At 42.1% G+C, this 15,868-nt stretch overlaps 1 protein-coding gene across 1 annotated transcript in view; it reads right to left on the bottom strand.

Annotated features, from left to right (window-relative positions):
* Positions 1-808: 808 nt before the first annotated feature.
* LOC108703407 (A.superbus venom factor 1-like) overlaps positions 809-15,868 on the bottom strand; it is a 57,275-nt gene continuing 42,215 nt past the window's right edge. The window contains exons 29-40 of the mRNA XM_041588932.1: positions 15,149-15,307; positions 12,735-12,794; positions 12,286-12,376; positions 6,561-6,612; positions 6,089-6,176; positions 5,531-5,620; positions 4,478-4,583; positions 4,211-4,300; positions 3,686-3,772; positions 1,595-1,678; positions 1,368-1,503; positions 809-1,065 (exon numbers count right to left, since the gene is read on the bottom strand). Coding sequence (XP_041444866.1) covers positions 924-1,065; positions 1,368-1,503; positions 1,595-1,678; positions 3,686-3,772; positions 4,211-4,300; positions 4,478-4,583; positions 5,531-5,620; positions 6,089-6,176; positions 6,561-6,612; positions 12,286-12,376; positions 12,735-12,794; positions 15,149-15,307 — 1,185 coding nt within the window. The 3' untranslated portion in view covers positions 809-923. The remainder of the gene's footprint in view (positions 1,066-1,367; positions 1,504-1,594; positions 1,679-3,685; positions 3,773-4,210; positions 4,301-4,477; positions 4,584-5,530; positions 5,621-6,088; positions 6,177-6,560; positions 6,613-12,285; positions 12,377-12,734; positions 12,795-15,148; positions 15,308-15,868) is intronic.

The following is a 15,868-nucleotide window of genomic DNA, read 5'->3' on the forward strand; positions in this document are numbered from 1 at the left end:
GAAAGTGAAAGTAATTGTCTGCCCCGCCTCTATGCCATGGGCATAGAGGAGGGGCAGACAATATTTGATTGACAGCTGAGATTTTTAAATGAGCTTACAACAGCTATGAATGCTTTAATAAAAAATAGAAATTATATTTCATGTTTAGTTTGAAAAGGACTTTTATTATACAGATTTTTGTGTCTGGGTGACGGGTCCACTTTAAGGAGAAAGAAAGAGGCTGATGTTCTTCTGCTTAGGAAAAGAATTATAAACCTTTCTCACATCTTTCCTAAGCAGAAGAACATCAGCCTCTTTCTTTCTCCTGACAACTTCCTTGACTACTTGGTGGTCAGACTGGTGGGAAACTGACCAGCAGGTGGCGCTGTTGTAACAAAATTCATTCATATTAACAGCACATGTATCCCTTAATATCTTGGGATCAAAAGAAAATAAATAATGAATGTACATTGCAAAACTTCTTAGAACAGCCCCCTCATCAATTTTACATTCACTTATTTTAAAGGTTTACTTATCCTTTAAGTTAGACCAGTGAACTTTTAGTGAATCGATCGTTAATTCTAAAAATATACTTTATCAACCTTTAGTGAATCAGCCCCAGGGACACTTAACAGTTTGAAGTCTGAATGGCAAGAATTATTGTTAAATTTCTATATCAAAAAAGCCTTTTTGATTTGAGGGCTGAAATCTGTATCTAATATCTTTTATCTTTTATCTAAATATCTAATCAGACACATCAATCCAAATGTATAGAGTGAAATAGAAAGAGCCTTATGAATGATCCTCAGTGGTGGTGGAGGAGGGGGCATAAAGCAAATAAATGTTTTATTGGAACTATATATAAAGCAAAGAATAACATTTACAAAATGAAACATCATACAGAAGAGGGATGATGGGAAGCATCTGGACTGAAGCTTAGTTCCTCAGTTGGGACAACCAACAATCTCCAGGTTGTCAGAAACTGCCTCAAAGTCTTTACAGATATCCTGGTTCTCACGTTGTTGACACTCCCTCTCATTGGGCCACCATTCGATCCACGTGTCCTTCCCAATGATGTAGGAATAGCTACAAATATCAGTAGAAATAATTGAATGGGGGTTATCAGCAGACCTGGAAATGAGAGGGGCCACAGTGTCCTGTCCTCCTACTTCCACCAAGGTGCCTTCAACTGGGCAGTCAGAAAAAGTGTAGGAAACAGTATGATCTGGCCATGGCCATGTATGAAGACAATATTTGGGTTTTTTTTTGAATTGCAGTTGGTCTGGACATAAAATTTGATGTTGCCTCTCTGTGGTGCATGTGTGTGTAGTGGGGGAGTTCACAGACCCATGATGCTTTATTTTTGACTCAACAGCCCCTGTACTTACCCATCTGGTTTCAGCCAGAGGTCACCAGTAACCCCCCAGGTCAGATAATCTTGGTTCAGCTGCATAGCTAAAGCTTTTTGGCATTTGATATGGCTGATAAAATTACGTGTCTTGCCCGCAATATCCTCATCTGTGCCTGAAAAAATGATAAAGCACAAGCAAATGAGGGTTCTGATCATAGAGCTGCAGAATATCTGCACTGACCTACCAACATGCCACAGACTCACCTTGCTTGATGACCTTGTTAATTGTCATAACATAGTTGACAAAGTTGTCGCTGTGCTGCACCTCAGTGAGAGTAGCCTTGTACACTGGAATGAATATAAAGTCACAACAATTTAAGAACAGCGCTCTTTCTGGAATCAATCCTATAACACCAGTGCTGCCTTCACTAATGGGGTAGGTCACATTTCTAGATCATTATTACTTGATTTTCGCCCTCCACAGGAAGTTATCCATACATGGCCGACACTGGCTGCCAACTCAACCACTCCATACTGACTTCACAGCTTATTGACTCCCTTATTAAATAAAAACTATGGCATGTCCAACAGATAATGAGGACTGGCCAGACCAACATTACAAATCTTGTCTGGCAAGTGCCTCATTGGATCACTGATATGGTACTCTGTTGATGGGTCTGCATAGATTACTGTGGAGATCTAGTGACCTCAGGCTTTAGAAGAAAGGAGGTTCTGCCTAAATATTGGGAAGGGGTTTGTTACAGTGAGAGCTGTGAAGATGTGGAATTGTCTCCCTGAATCAGGGGTACAGGCTGATACATTAGATAGGTATAAGAAGGGGTTGGATGGTGTTTAGCAAGTGAGGGAATACAGGGATATGGGAGATAGCTCATAGTACAAGTTGATCCAGGGACTGGTCCATCTTGGAGTCAGGAAGGAATTTTTTCTCCAAATTGGAGAGGCTTCAGATGGGTTTTTTGCCTTCCTTTGGATCAACTGGCAGTTAGGCAGGTTATATATAGACTTAAAAAGGTTGAACTTGATGGACGTGTGTCTTTTTTCAACCTAACTTACTATGTTACTAAATATAAAATTAGGTAAGTCTGATTTCCCCACCAGTTAGGTGTCCAAACTAGACAAAGATCCTCTCATTTGTTGACTTCACTAAACAAGTGGTTCTTCCGTGTATTCCAGATGAATTTTCTTTGGCGAGCCCCATATTGCTTGATATTTCTTAGACTTTCATCTAAGAGCTAGTTAATTACGTGGGGTGGTTTAACAGGGAGAGAAAGCCATATTATATATTTTCTCAATTTCCTCTATTGGCTCTAAAGAACCATAATTTCACCCCAATCTACTTTTTTTAATAGTTTTTTTATATTCTCATATGCATACTACATCAATTTGCAAAGCAATCAAGAGAAGGAAACAGAAAGACGACCAGTGGTAGATATGAGAATAGCACCCAAGCAGGAAAGAAAGAAGCAAGGTTGGGGCTATAGCTAGCCATAGAATTGCTGTCAGGTGCAGAACATCGTCTGAAGGTTAGTGGCAGGTCGGGAAATGGGAATGGGGATTCGTACGATTGGATCTTAACATCTATGGCCATCTTAAAGAGCAGCTTTAGCTATACAAACAAAGGTGCTGCTATCTGGTTACCTTCGTTCTGCTGATGGGCTGGAGTTTATCACAGCACAGGTCACATGACTGGGGGCACCTGGGAAACTGACAATATGTCTAGGCCCATGTCAAATATTAAAATTAAATATTAAAAAATCTGTTTGCTCTCTAAAAAAAAAAAACAGGTTTCAGTGCAGAATTCTGCTGGACCAGCACTATTTTGAAATTTTTTTTTTTTTCCCATGACAGTACACCTGTATTGTTCCTCTTGAGGGAAATTACTTAAAAACTGGAAAAACTGGTCATGCCCTGTTATAAATAGATACTGGGTCCAAGATTCTACAAACTATTGTTGACTTCTTAGATTTTCCTGATGTTTTCTCTCCACTCATCTGTCTGTCTGGGTGTTGTAGGTGACCTTCCCATGTCCTGATATGCCAAGAATAGATAAAGAGCCTTATTGTTCTCTGCAAGGAAAAACATTGCCATGCACTGGATGGGTCCTCACCCACCAGTAAAAACATGGATGCAACTGGTCAATAAAGCTATACATCTTATAAAACTTACTTCAGAGGTAAGAGGCACCCAGGAGAAATTTGATAAGATTTGGACTCCGTGGTGCCAAGTATGACTGGTAGAATTCTCTACACTATGAAGCTTCTACTTTTTATGGTGAAAAACATGGAGCATGTGACTTCTCATTTGGATTTATTATAAAGAAATAACGGTTCTTACCAAAATCTACACTGGAAGCACAAGCCAGGTTGACTCTCATTTCAGCAGTGATATTACCCTCAATTTGCTGCTGCATCAAACAGTTCTCTGTAATATAAGAAGAATAAAAGTTTTGTATCAGATTCTGGCAACCAGACACTCATGAGTCAAGGGCTTGTAACACTTATGTCACTGGGTTACTGGCCTGAAGTCCAAATGATTGGAGCAGACCATTTTGGCCTACCAGTCATTTGTGTGTCCATGTTGGGCAAAGATCCAAGCACATTGACCTTATGGCCAGTTTAACTCTTCTTTTTGCCCCATATGAGTGTAACTGTACTTTAATGGAAAACAAATCATTGAAAGTTTCAACCACAAAAATGGTGCCTAATTCATGGCACAATGGGGGTGCATCAGTAAGCAACCAACTAATATCTGGTGGTGTTTACCAAACAGAAACCAAAAGACTTGTCAACTGGGACCTCTAACTGCAGCTTAAGGATCCAGTAGTATAATTCATAAAACACAGCATGGTTATTGGCTCACCTTCTGCACACCGGCATATATCTCCCTGGCAAATTCTGCCCAGCAGGGCACTGCCTTCCTCCACATGGTAAAATTTAGTGCAGCGACTATCTATAAAGGGAAAACAAGGCATAAAAGACACCTCTGAATAGTGGAGACAGGAAACTTTAGGTAATTTTGTCTGTTGTAAGTATGGAGTCATTGAACTACATGGACCTGTACATCTGTGTTGTCTTCTTCTTCTTGGTTTTTTTCCATTATTATTAGTATTATAGCTTTTTTTCTTACCTGGATTATAATAGTCATACACAGTTACAGAAGCCGGTTGGATGAAACCCACTTCAAAGTATTGGTGAGCATAAAACTTAACACATTCTTCTTCGGTGTGGGAGATCTGAATCACAAAGAGGTAAACAATGGTAAAGATGGTGTATGGAGAATAGGGATGTAGCGAACTGTTCTGCTGCGAACTAGTTCGCGCGAACTTCGACCGTTCGCGTCCGCCGAATGTTCGCGAACGCTTGGGAACGTTCGCATTTTGAGTTTGCGTTCGATTCGAATACAAGTCGTTCGACCATTCGACCATTCGAATTCCTTCGACCGCTAAAAATCGAACGATTTCCATTCGTTCGAACGATTGTAAGCATTCGATCGAATGAGAATCGTTCGATCGAATGGCTTCGATCGTTCGATTCGAATGAAAATCCTTCGATCGAACGATTAAAATCCTTCGATCGTTCGATTCGAACGTTTTTAGCGGGTGTTCGAAGTTTGCAAACTGTCCGCGAACGTTCGCATTTTTTGCCGGTGTTCGCGAACGGCGTTCGCGAACACCAAATCGGCAGTTCGCTACATCCCTAATGGAGAAGAGAAATGTCAACATAAACAGTAGTAAATGCAATTAACTCCAGCAAACTTAGATTGCTTAAGGGATTCTTCCCGTGTTTAATGTTAAGCCAACAATACAATGTTTCGGTGGTCACCTGAAGAAGGGGCACGCCCCCGAAATGTTGTATTGCTGACTTAACATTAAACACGGGAAGAATCCCTTAAGCAATCTATGTGTGCTGGAGTTAGTTGCATTTATTGAATTGTGGAGGGGCCGTCCTCCTAGACCCCAAGTACCGGAGTAGGCCAGGTGTGCAGGTGCAATCTACTGCCTAAAACATAAACAGTAGTAGTCAAGAAGCAAAGTGCATGGACTAGACATGAATATGAACTTAAATTAAGACCTAGATTTAAGAAATAGGGGCTTATGATTGGAAGAAATAGAATAGGTGAGTAAGAGAGTGAGATGTAGGAAGTCATGTAGGTCAGCTGTAGTATCAGAAGAAGACATACCTTTTCCAAGTAGAGAATAAGGGTTCCCTTGTCATTTGCTCCTTTATTGACTTCATACTTGGAGATATATTTGTCCACTCCTTTCATTAGCTGTGTGTAACAATAAAAACAAGTCTCATTCTTATTTTATAACAGAGCCCTGAGTGACAGTATACCATATTAATAGTACAGCAAACAGGTAGAGCAAGCAACACAGTATAGAGAATGTTTGAAGACCAATGTATATCTTTTTCACCAAGCCTGTGGAGTATTTTTTGAGGTAAAGATTTCCTTCCTTAGGGCTAAGCAAGTGAAGTATTTTTAAACATATTAGAGTGAAATTAGAGTAGGTCATTGGGTGTCTTTTTTTATTCCTGCAGTAAAGCATCAGCTTGATTGGCTCTGAACTTGGTAGACTGGCAGTCAAAATGACAAAGGATATCAGCAATGAACAAGGTGGAATGTTGAAAGCTTCTGATGTGATTCAATTATTGTGATTCCCAATCTTAGTGTACATATGGGTTAAGGTACCATATGACACAACGTTTTTCCAGGTTTAGTAAAAAAACATTCACTTACCCTATCTAGAGAATCAGTATCAGGAGAAAAGCCAGTCATCATGGATATATCAATAATGGGCATTGTGGCATCAACGTTGCTGAGATGCCTGGTGAGAAAGAAAAAGTCATAACACAAAGTGCTACAAAAGCAAATTTAGTCAAATTCAAAGGGTTTTCAGGTCATTTTTGTTTAATCTTAGCTTGTCTAAACTTCTAACCCTTATAGTTCTACTACCAGGGGTGGGAGCAGTGCAAAACTCTGAAAGGCTACAGTTGACTTTGCCATTTGAGCTGATGAGAGTATTACATGGCAAAACACACCTGAATCTGCCATATAGATCAGGCCATGGACATGTTGAAAGAGATGTCTTTCAAAAAATTCCACAATGTTGTGTTGTACAACTTATTGACACAGTTCCTTTAATAATAAATGTGACTTTATCAATCATTTCATTGCAGTTTTAAGATGGCATGATCGGTACACTCAATACCTTGCACAGGCTTCTATAGACACTGTTGCCCTTGCACCATCAGGACGTCTAGCTGTTTGAAGAAAAACAATTCCATGTCAAAACAACAGGGAAATAAGAAAAGCAAAATTCTACTATATTTTACTATAAGAAATCTTGAATACTAATACATAGTGACCAACTGGTTTGGTAGCTGAAAGCAAACATTCACTTGTTTTCTATGAGTTACTAGACCTTACATCGCTCTATCGTTTGTTATACTACCTACAGGTATCATCACTAAGCTGATTATTCACAAGCAAGATGGTAATTTCAAGTATATGGCCCTCCACCAACAAACCTCAGGTTACAAATAAGGAATTATCTTGTTGTTATACATCTGCTGCACCAGCAATCCCATAGCTTTACTAGTTAAGGTGGCCATACATAATACAATTACGATCTTTCCCACGACCATTGGTGGTACGAAAGATCTTTCAGCCACTCTACTAACGTTAAGAGCTGAATTGTCGGATTTAGGTCCATCTTATAAATCAGCATTAATGTAACGATGTTCAGGAACCTTTAAAGGTGTCCAATCAAAATTTTCAGTCCTGCCCGATCGACGAGATGACCCCTATCCAAAGCTTTTCACTGATATCGTTCGCACGTGAACATGTACAGTAGTGGGTCAGGCTTCTCCTGCCTTGTCTCTCTTTTCTGAAATGTGGGCAGTGGCTCACTGTGAGATTTGTTGCCAGCGATTATTTATAAGCACATGCGGTAGACAAATCTCCTGAAAATGCCTTCTCCTTAGGAAATAATTGAAATCTCTAGCGGTATGACCAACATATAGCCAAGTTCCGTGAAGTTTCCTCCACTATATTCGATTTATAGTGGATATATTTTTATTTATAGCGGTTTATTTGGAGAGGTTAAAGGGGTTGTTCCCCTTTGAGATAATTTTAAATATGATGTAGAGAGGTATATTCTGAGACAATTTGCTATTGTATTTTTAATATTTGTGGGTTTTGAGTAAATAAGCTTTTTATTCAGCAAATCATCAGATTGCCGTTTTAACAATCTGTTTGCTAGGGTAAAAATGACCCTAGCAGCTCTACAAGCGACTGGAATATGAGTAGGAGTGGACAGTGTCGGACTGGCCCATTGGAATACCAATATATATCCCAGTGGGCCCACGTGTCAGTGGCTGCTAAACATTTGGCCTATTTCATGGCCATTCCCTATTTCTATGAGAACAAAGAGGCTAAATAGATGGAATAAAAGATCATAGTATGTAAAGAAAAGAGTCTAGGAGAATAGAGGTTGAGTACAGAGAAGAAGAATAATAGTACTGATTGGTGTCCCAGTTTGACACTGGGAGTGGATGATATTGTAGACTTTTGTAATATTGTTGCTTGAAGAGGTCCGCAATCAGTCATGCAGGGTACCATTAAATAGATTAATTTCATCTTGAATCATCTTCTTGTTATTGTAGGACAGGGGTCCCCAACCTTTTTTATCCATGAGCCACATTCAAATATAAAAGAGTTTGGGAGCAGGAACAAGAAAAACATTGCTAGGGTGCCAAATAAGGGCTGTGATTGGCATCTGAAGACGCTGCTACAGAGAAGAATGAAGCCGCCGCAACAGAAAAGAACTAAGAAGCCATGTAGGAAAATAACGAAGCCGTGTCAGAAAAGGATGAAAAAACCATGAAGGAAATTTACAATGAAGCCACGTCGGAAAATAACGAAGATGGCACGTATGAAAATAACGAAGAAGCCACGTCAGAAAACAAGATGCCACGGAAGAAAATAATGAAGAAAAAGAACGAGAAGCTGCAACAGAAAAGACCTAAGAAGCCACGTAGGAAAAGAACAACGAAGGAGGAACTTTATAGTGTAAGTTTCACTGAACACCAAAGATTTTTTTTAATTTGAAGGGAACTCTGGCTATCAATGTTTTTTTTAACTTTTTGGGGGTCCTGGCACCAGTAATTAGCTTATCCAGAATGCTTGGGACCTGGGTTTTCCGGATAAGGGAACTTTCCATAAATTGGATCTTCATACCATAAGGCTACTAGAAATTAATTTAAACATTAAATAAACTCAATAGGCTGCTTTTGCTTCCAATAAGGATTAATTATATCTTCATTGGAAACATGTGAGAAAGGTTTCTAATTTTATTCCTAAACAGAAGAACATCAGAGCAGCCTCTTTCTTTCTCCTGACAACTTCCTTGACTACTTGGTGGTCAGATTGGTCAGAAACTGACAGCAGGTGGCGCTGTTGTAACAAAATTCATTCATATTAACAGCACATGTATCCCTTTATATCTTGGAATAAAACCTAAATAAATAATGAATGTACATTGAAAAAAATCTTATAATACTACAATAGTCAATTTTACATTCACTTATTTCAAAGGTTTACTTATCCTTTAAAGGAAGTGAAAGTACAAATGATGAGGGGGCTATTCTTAGCACTTTTGTAATTTACATTCATTATTATGCCCAGGCCAAATCGCACCCCCTGCTCCCCCGGTAGTTACGCCACTGAGGACATTACACTTCTGCGTCTAGGACTACCTGTACATTGTTCTAGTCCCCAGTGCTAAGCCAAATGTTGCAAATGTTTGAGGAAGATCAAAGGCATTCCAACAAGCAAATTCACAGAGGGTCATGGACTCTGCCTGCCATATGCTTCCTATGTGTGTCATACTTTTCTTACTACCTGTGTGTGCCATACTCTGCCTGCCCTATGCTCCCTGTGTGTGCTATACTCTGCCTGCCCTATACTCCCTGTGTGTGCCATACTCTGCCTGTCCTATGCTCCCTGTGTGTCATACTCTTCTTTCCGTATACAACCTGTGTGTGTTATACTCAGCCTGCCCTATGCTCCCTGTGTGTGCCATACTCTGCCCTATGCTCCCTGTGTGTGCCATACTCTGCCCTATGCTCCCTATGTGTGCCATACTCTGCCTGCCCAATACTCCCTCTGTGTGTCATACTCTGCCTGCCCTATGCTCCATGTGTGTGCCATACTCTGCCTGCCCTATGCTCCCTGTGTGTGCCATACTCTGCCTGCCCTATGCTCCCTGTGTGTGCCATACTCTACCTGCCCTATGCTCCCTGTGTGTGCCATACTCTGCCCTATGCTCCCTGTGTGTGCCATACTCTGCCCTATGCTCCCTATGTGTGCCATACTCTGCCTGCCCAATACTCCCTCTGTGTGTCATACTCTGCCTGCCCTATGCTCCATGTGTGTGCCATACTCTGCCTGCCCTATGCTCCCTGTGTGTGTCATACTCTGCCTGCCCTATGCTCCCTGTGTGTGTCATACTCTGCCTGCCCTATGCTGCCTGTGTGTGTCATACTCTGCCTGCCCTATGCTGCCTGTGTGTGTCATACTCTGCCTGCCCTATACTCCCTGTGTGTGTCATACTCTGCCTGCCCTATACTCCCTGTGTGTGCCATACTCTGCCTGCCCTATGCTCCCTGTGTGTGTCATACTCTGCCTGCCCTATGCTACTTGTGTGTGCCATACTCTGCCTGCCATATGCTCCCTGTGTGTGCCATACTCTGCCTGCCCTATGCTCCCTGTGTGTATCATACTCTGCCTGCCCTATGCTCCTTGTGTGTGCCATACTCTGCCTGCCCTATGCTCCCTGTGTTTGCCATACTCTGCCTGTCCTATGCTCCCTGTGTTTGCCATACTCTTCCTTCACTATGCTGTCTGTGTGTGCCATACTCTGCCTGCCCTATGCTCCCTGTGTGTGTCATACTCTGCCTGCCCTATGCTCCCTGTGTTTGCCATACTCTGCCTGTCCTATGCTCCCTGTGTTTGCCATACTCTTCCTTCACTATGCTGCCTGTGTGTGCCATACTCTGCCTGCCCTATGCTCCCTGTGTGTGTCATACTCTGCCTGCCCTATGCTCCCTGTGTGTGTCATACTCTGCCTGCCCTATGCTGCCTGTGTGTGTCATACTCTGCCTGCCCTATGCTGCCTGTGTGTGTCATACTCTGCCTGCCCTATACTCCCTGTGTGTGTCATACTCTGCCTGCCCTATACTCCCTGTGTGTGTCATACTCTGCCTGCCCTATGCTACTTGTGTGTGCCATACTCTGCCTGCCATATGCTCCCTGTGTGTGCCATACTCTGCCTGCCCTATGCTCCCTGTGTGTATCATACTCTGCCTGCCCTATGCTCCTTGTGTGTGCCATACTCTGCCTGCCCTATGCTGTCTGTGTTTGCCATACTCTGCCTGTCCTATGCTCCCTGTGTTTGCCATACTCTTCCTTCACTATGCTGCCTGTGTGTGCCATACTCTGCCTGCCCTATGCTCCCTGTGTGTGTCATACTCTGCCTGCCCTATGCTCCCTGTGTGTGTCATACTCTGCCTGCCCTATGCTGCCTGTGTGTGTCATACTCTGCCTGCCCTATGCTGCCTGTGTGTGTCATACTCTGCCTGCCCTATACTCCCTGTGTGTGTCATACTCTGCCTGCCCTATACTCCCTGTGTGTGTCATACTCTGCCTGCCCTATGCTACTTGTGTGTGCCATACTCTGCCTGCCATATGCTCCCTGTGTGTGCCATACTCTGCCTGCCCTATGCTCCCTGTGTGTATCATACTCTGCCTGCCCTATGCTCCTTGTGTGTGCCATACTCTGCCTGCCCTATGCTGTCTGTGTTTGCCATACTCTGCCTGTCCTATGCTCCCTGTGTTTGCCATACTCTTCCTTCACTATGCTGTCTGTGTGTGCCATACTCTGCCTGCCCTATGCTCCCTGTGTGTGTCATACTCTGCCTGCCCTATGCTCCCTGTGTTTGCCATACTCTGCCTGTCCTATGCTCCCTGTGTTTGCCATACTCTTCCTTCACTATGCTGCCTGTGTGTGCCATACTCTGCCTGCCCTATGCTCCCTGTGTGTGTCATACTCTGCCTGCCCTATGCTCCTTGTGTGTGCCATACTCTGCCTGCCCTATGCTCCCTGTGTTTGCCATACTCTGCCTGTCCTATGCTCCCTGTGTTTGCCATACTCTTCCTTCCCTATGCTGCCTGTGTGTGCCATACTCTGCCTGTGGAAAATAAGCCTGGTAGGGGTTTGTTCTGGGGGTTTGTTAGCATTTGAAAATTATTGTTATGGGCCCAAAGGTGTTTAATAATGTGCTGGTGGGGTGCTGTGTTATCCACAGGGGAGGAGGCATATGGATTTAAGGGTATGTCTTAATATGACTTAAATTATTTCACATATGAGTGATAAGTGACATCCCTGCAGCGAGCACCAAACATTTGGTTTTTTGTTGTGCTACCACAATTAGTGTGGACATGGTCTTGTGGTAACATGGGTGTGGTTTGAAGTGGATGTGGATTACAGGGAGTGGTCAACACTGACTTCCATTATTGACCCTCCACCATGTAGGCCAAAAAATTCCAGTCCTTGGTACCACATAGTTTAGGCAGTACTGGTATAGGGGACTGGTAAATTAGCTATGTTCTTGCTCATCTTTATGTGAACTCCTATGTGGATTTTTCTGTTCAATAAATACTTTCTCTGGTTAAGCTTCAAGAACAACTGGCACCCAATTATTTTACAAAAGATTGGGGTAAAGCTCATAGTCAGTGAAAGGGGCCACTCAGTTTAGCATTATACTGACATATCACAACTGACACGTCTGTATTACAATGTGCTATTGGAAAATTCTTTTTGTGTCCAGTAAATATCCATCACAATGCAAAACTGCATATAGAAAAACACTCACCGATTCCTTCTTCCTTCACTTTCACAGACAGATCAAAGTTAGGGCATGTTTTTTCTTTCTCGGTGACAAGAGCGTAATACACTGTTACCACCTGCACAGGAACGTCACCATGAACATTCAGACATCAGTAAGAAAACACTCAGCACCATAACTGTAAAGATGTGGCTTAAGCTAATCAATTATGGCTGAAACTGTTTTTGGGGAAATGGTTAGTATTACAAGTACAGGTAATGGTCCACTTATCTTCAGGTGCTACTCCTCCTCACAACTTCTGACTGATATTTAAAGGGATATGGAGGCAAATTAATGGGATAAGGCTCCCACCATACTTGTCACTTCTATGTTTTATCTTAGTGTAGCCCTCTGAATTCCCATCTCTAACAAGCCTTGGGTCTGAATGTGCTTAGGGTAAATATAAAAGACGTTTTTATTAATGTGGTTAAACTTACCCTTATTGTACCTTGTCCCTTGCCTTTAGCTTTTACCACAAAATCTTGGTTTAAACTAGTCTGTAAAACAAGTAGGGAAAAATGTATACATATGTAGTTACATAATAAAAAATAAATCAATAAATAACTGTGGGGATCCATAGGGTTTATTCCTGAAATTCTACCACATGGTGGGAAATCCCCTGCCTGGCCAGCTACGGGTTGGCCCTACAGTGAAGGAAGGGGGAAGGAGCCCTTGACCCTGTGCGGTGTGTTCTGGAAGATACAGGAGGTTGCCAGAAGGTGTTGCTGCTGCATAACAGTTATAGCTTTGTTGCCATGCGCTTACAGCCATTGCTGCTTTCACTTTAAGTAAGAATGGAGCTGTGATTTGGTTCCTTACCAGGTTGCTGTGCACCAGGCCCTGGGACTATGGAGAGACACCACATGATTGGCGATGCCCTGTATTGGCTCGGGGGTAGCAGGACCCTGATATTTGTGAGAGATGCTGCCCAGGATAAGAGAGAGATTCCTGGAGATTAGTGATGGGCGAATTTCTCCCGTTTTGTTTTCCCTATTTCCCCCGTTTCCAATGCCATCGTCAATTAAAGGCGCGTCAAAGTCAATGGGCGTCTTTAATTGTCGCAGGCATCTGAATTGTCACCGGAATTGCAGAGAAAATTTGCCGGTGAATTTTCTCTGCAATTTCGTGAATTGATTCGCCGGCGCTGAAAGTCGTAAATTCGCTGCAAATTCGCTCCTGGCAAATAAATTCACCAATCACTACTGGAAATGGATGCCAGTCGGATGGGCTTTGCTGTGCTCACACTGTGAATAGTGTTGGGAGCATGCCTTAAAGATTTCAAGTTTGGTGTGCTTAGTCTTCACTGTGGATGCCTGTTCCAGCTCTGTGTGAGCCCCCGGGTGAGTTGCCTGTGGGAAGGTAGTGAAAGGATCAAGTGTGTATCCCCTGTTAAAGATACAGGTGTTGTTTGTGTGCCTTCTACGTGGGAGCAACTACCTTTACTTATCCAGCCGGAGAGATATTTCGGCAGGTATCGCTACCTGGGAAACTTAAGAGCTCTTTGGGGAAAAGGGACTGTGACTCTCTTTGTCCACCAGGAGTGGAGTGTGGGACTTTTCCTGACAAGGAGGTGCCAGGCTTGGACTGCAACGGGTTCCCCAGGTTAGTGGGTCAGTAATATGTAACTGCATATTTACTTACTTAGACATCAAGAAAAAATCACGGCACTCCGGAACATGGAATATGCTTTTATTCCAGGTTCATACAAGGATCCAACGCCCTACGCGTTTCGGGAATCACTCCCTTAATCATAGGACTCATATGACTTAGCCTATACTTTCATATAAAGTTTACGTGTTTCACTGCACTTGTGTGTGTGTTTATTATTGTTTTCTTAATGGAGCCACCCACAGGTATATTCCCAGATCCTATTAGGTGGAGGCACTGCCATAAGCGTTAATTCCCAGTATCCTTTCACTTATTAAATGGGACTCAAGACCTGAAAGTGGTAAAAAGGTAATGATGTATAACCTATGTCACGGGGGGGGGGGGTTTCATACATTTTCAGGTTCTGTTTTGCAGCAGTTCCTTCCACTGAAAGTCACTCAGCCACCAGACAGGACATAGTAACAGACAGAGGAAAATGTATTTGTTGATTTATCTAAACACAGTGCAACAAGACACTACCTTTTTCCAGTTCTTACCAATTGTGATTCTACTCAAACACTTGCACTGTGTGTCCTCTCATTACATATGTAAAGCATATTCTGGTTGCTAAGAAAGTAGACATATGTTCTTCTATTAAACCCTAAATAAATTATTATTTTACAATAAACACAGCTTTATCTTATATATATATAATATATTATATATCTTGAATGTTTTGTTTTGATTATGAGCTCACATAGGCATATCATTTAGCTTATCTTGCACTTAGGGATGCACCGAATCCACTAATTTGGATTCGGCCAAACCCCCAAATCCTTTGCAAAAGATTCGGCCGAACTGAATCCTAATTTGCATATGCAAATTAGTTGTGGGAAGGGGAAAACATTTTTTACTTCCTTGTTTTGTGACAAAAAGTAATGCGATTGCGCTCCCCGCCCCAAATTTGCTTACGCAAAGATTCAGGCCAGGTAGAAGGATTCGGACGAATCCGAATTCTGATGAAAGAGGCCAAATCCTGGCCGAATCCCAAACCGAATCCGATTCGGTGCAACCCTTCTTGCACTACATTGAGGAGCCCTTAGAATGATCACATAGTCTGTTGCTCTGACATCATATTCTATATATTTAGAAATCTCTTGAAAGCCCTTTGTTTGTTACAGAAGATCATTTTAATTGCCATTTCAAAAGTATGACTATTGTATTGCCTAGGTCTACAAAAAAAGGCTATGGTTTGCTTGCTTACCTCTGCAGAACGTGCCAACAAAGCATTTTCATCATTGATACGATAGGTTAAAGGTTGTTGTCTCCCTGGCAGATGAAGGGAGACATCTAAGTTCAACTCATTGACACTTGGAATATCTGTCTGGTACTGAGCCAGAGCTTGGAACATCACAATGGTTGCCTGGAACAAGAAAAGGGTCTGTCATTACAATGATGGGTACAAGAACACAGATTTCCAACTTTATGCTACCAGAATGCCACCTTGAAAACAAGTCTCTAGACATTTTGCATCTTGATGACCATAAACTGCCCTTGAAAAGCACTTAGTAAAAAATATGGAGAGTGAGTATCAATGGAAATGCCTGAGACACAACTTTCTGCTGAGACAATGATTACATTCAGCTAAAGATGAAAGCAAGCATGGAGGGCACATTTAGTATGGCTTAGTTAGGTCCACTCTATAGAAAAGTCATTAATGGGGTAGTATTTTTTTATACAAAAGAACCCTCGTGTCTTAATGGAAAATACAATCAGGCTTGGCAGGTGACTGGCAATATGAAATTAAAGGACATGCATAAGATAATAGGAAAGCACCAGATCCATTACTTGGTTTAGCATTCAGTTAATTCCAAGCTCTCTTTGCCGTATTTGGATTCATCTGAATCCTTAGCTAAACTAAATCAAAATCCTCAAGTCACATGCTCAGATTTAAATTTTGTGTTTAATTTTGAATATGCAGATA

The sequence above is a fragment of the Xenopus laevis genome, chromosome 3S (genome assembly GCF_017654675.1).
Source record: "Xenopus laevis strain J_2021 chromosome 3S, Xenopus_laevis_v10.1, whole genome shotgun sequence".
Classification (NCBI taxonomy): Eukaryota; Metazoa; Chordata; class Amphibia; order Anura; family Pipidae; genus Xenopus; species Xenopus laevis.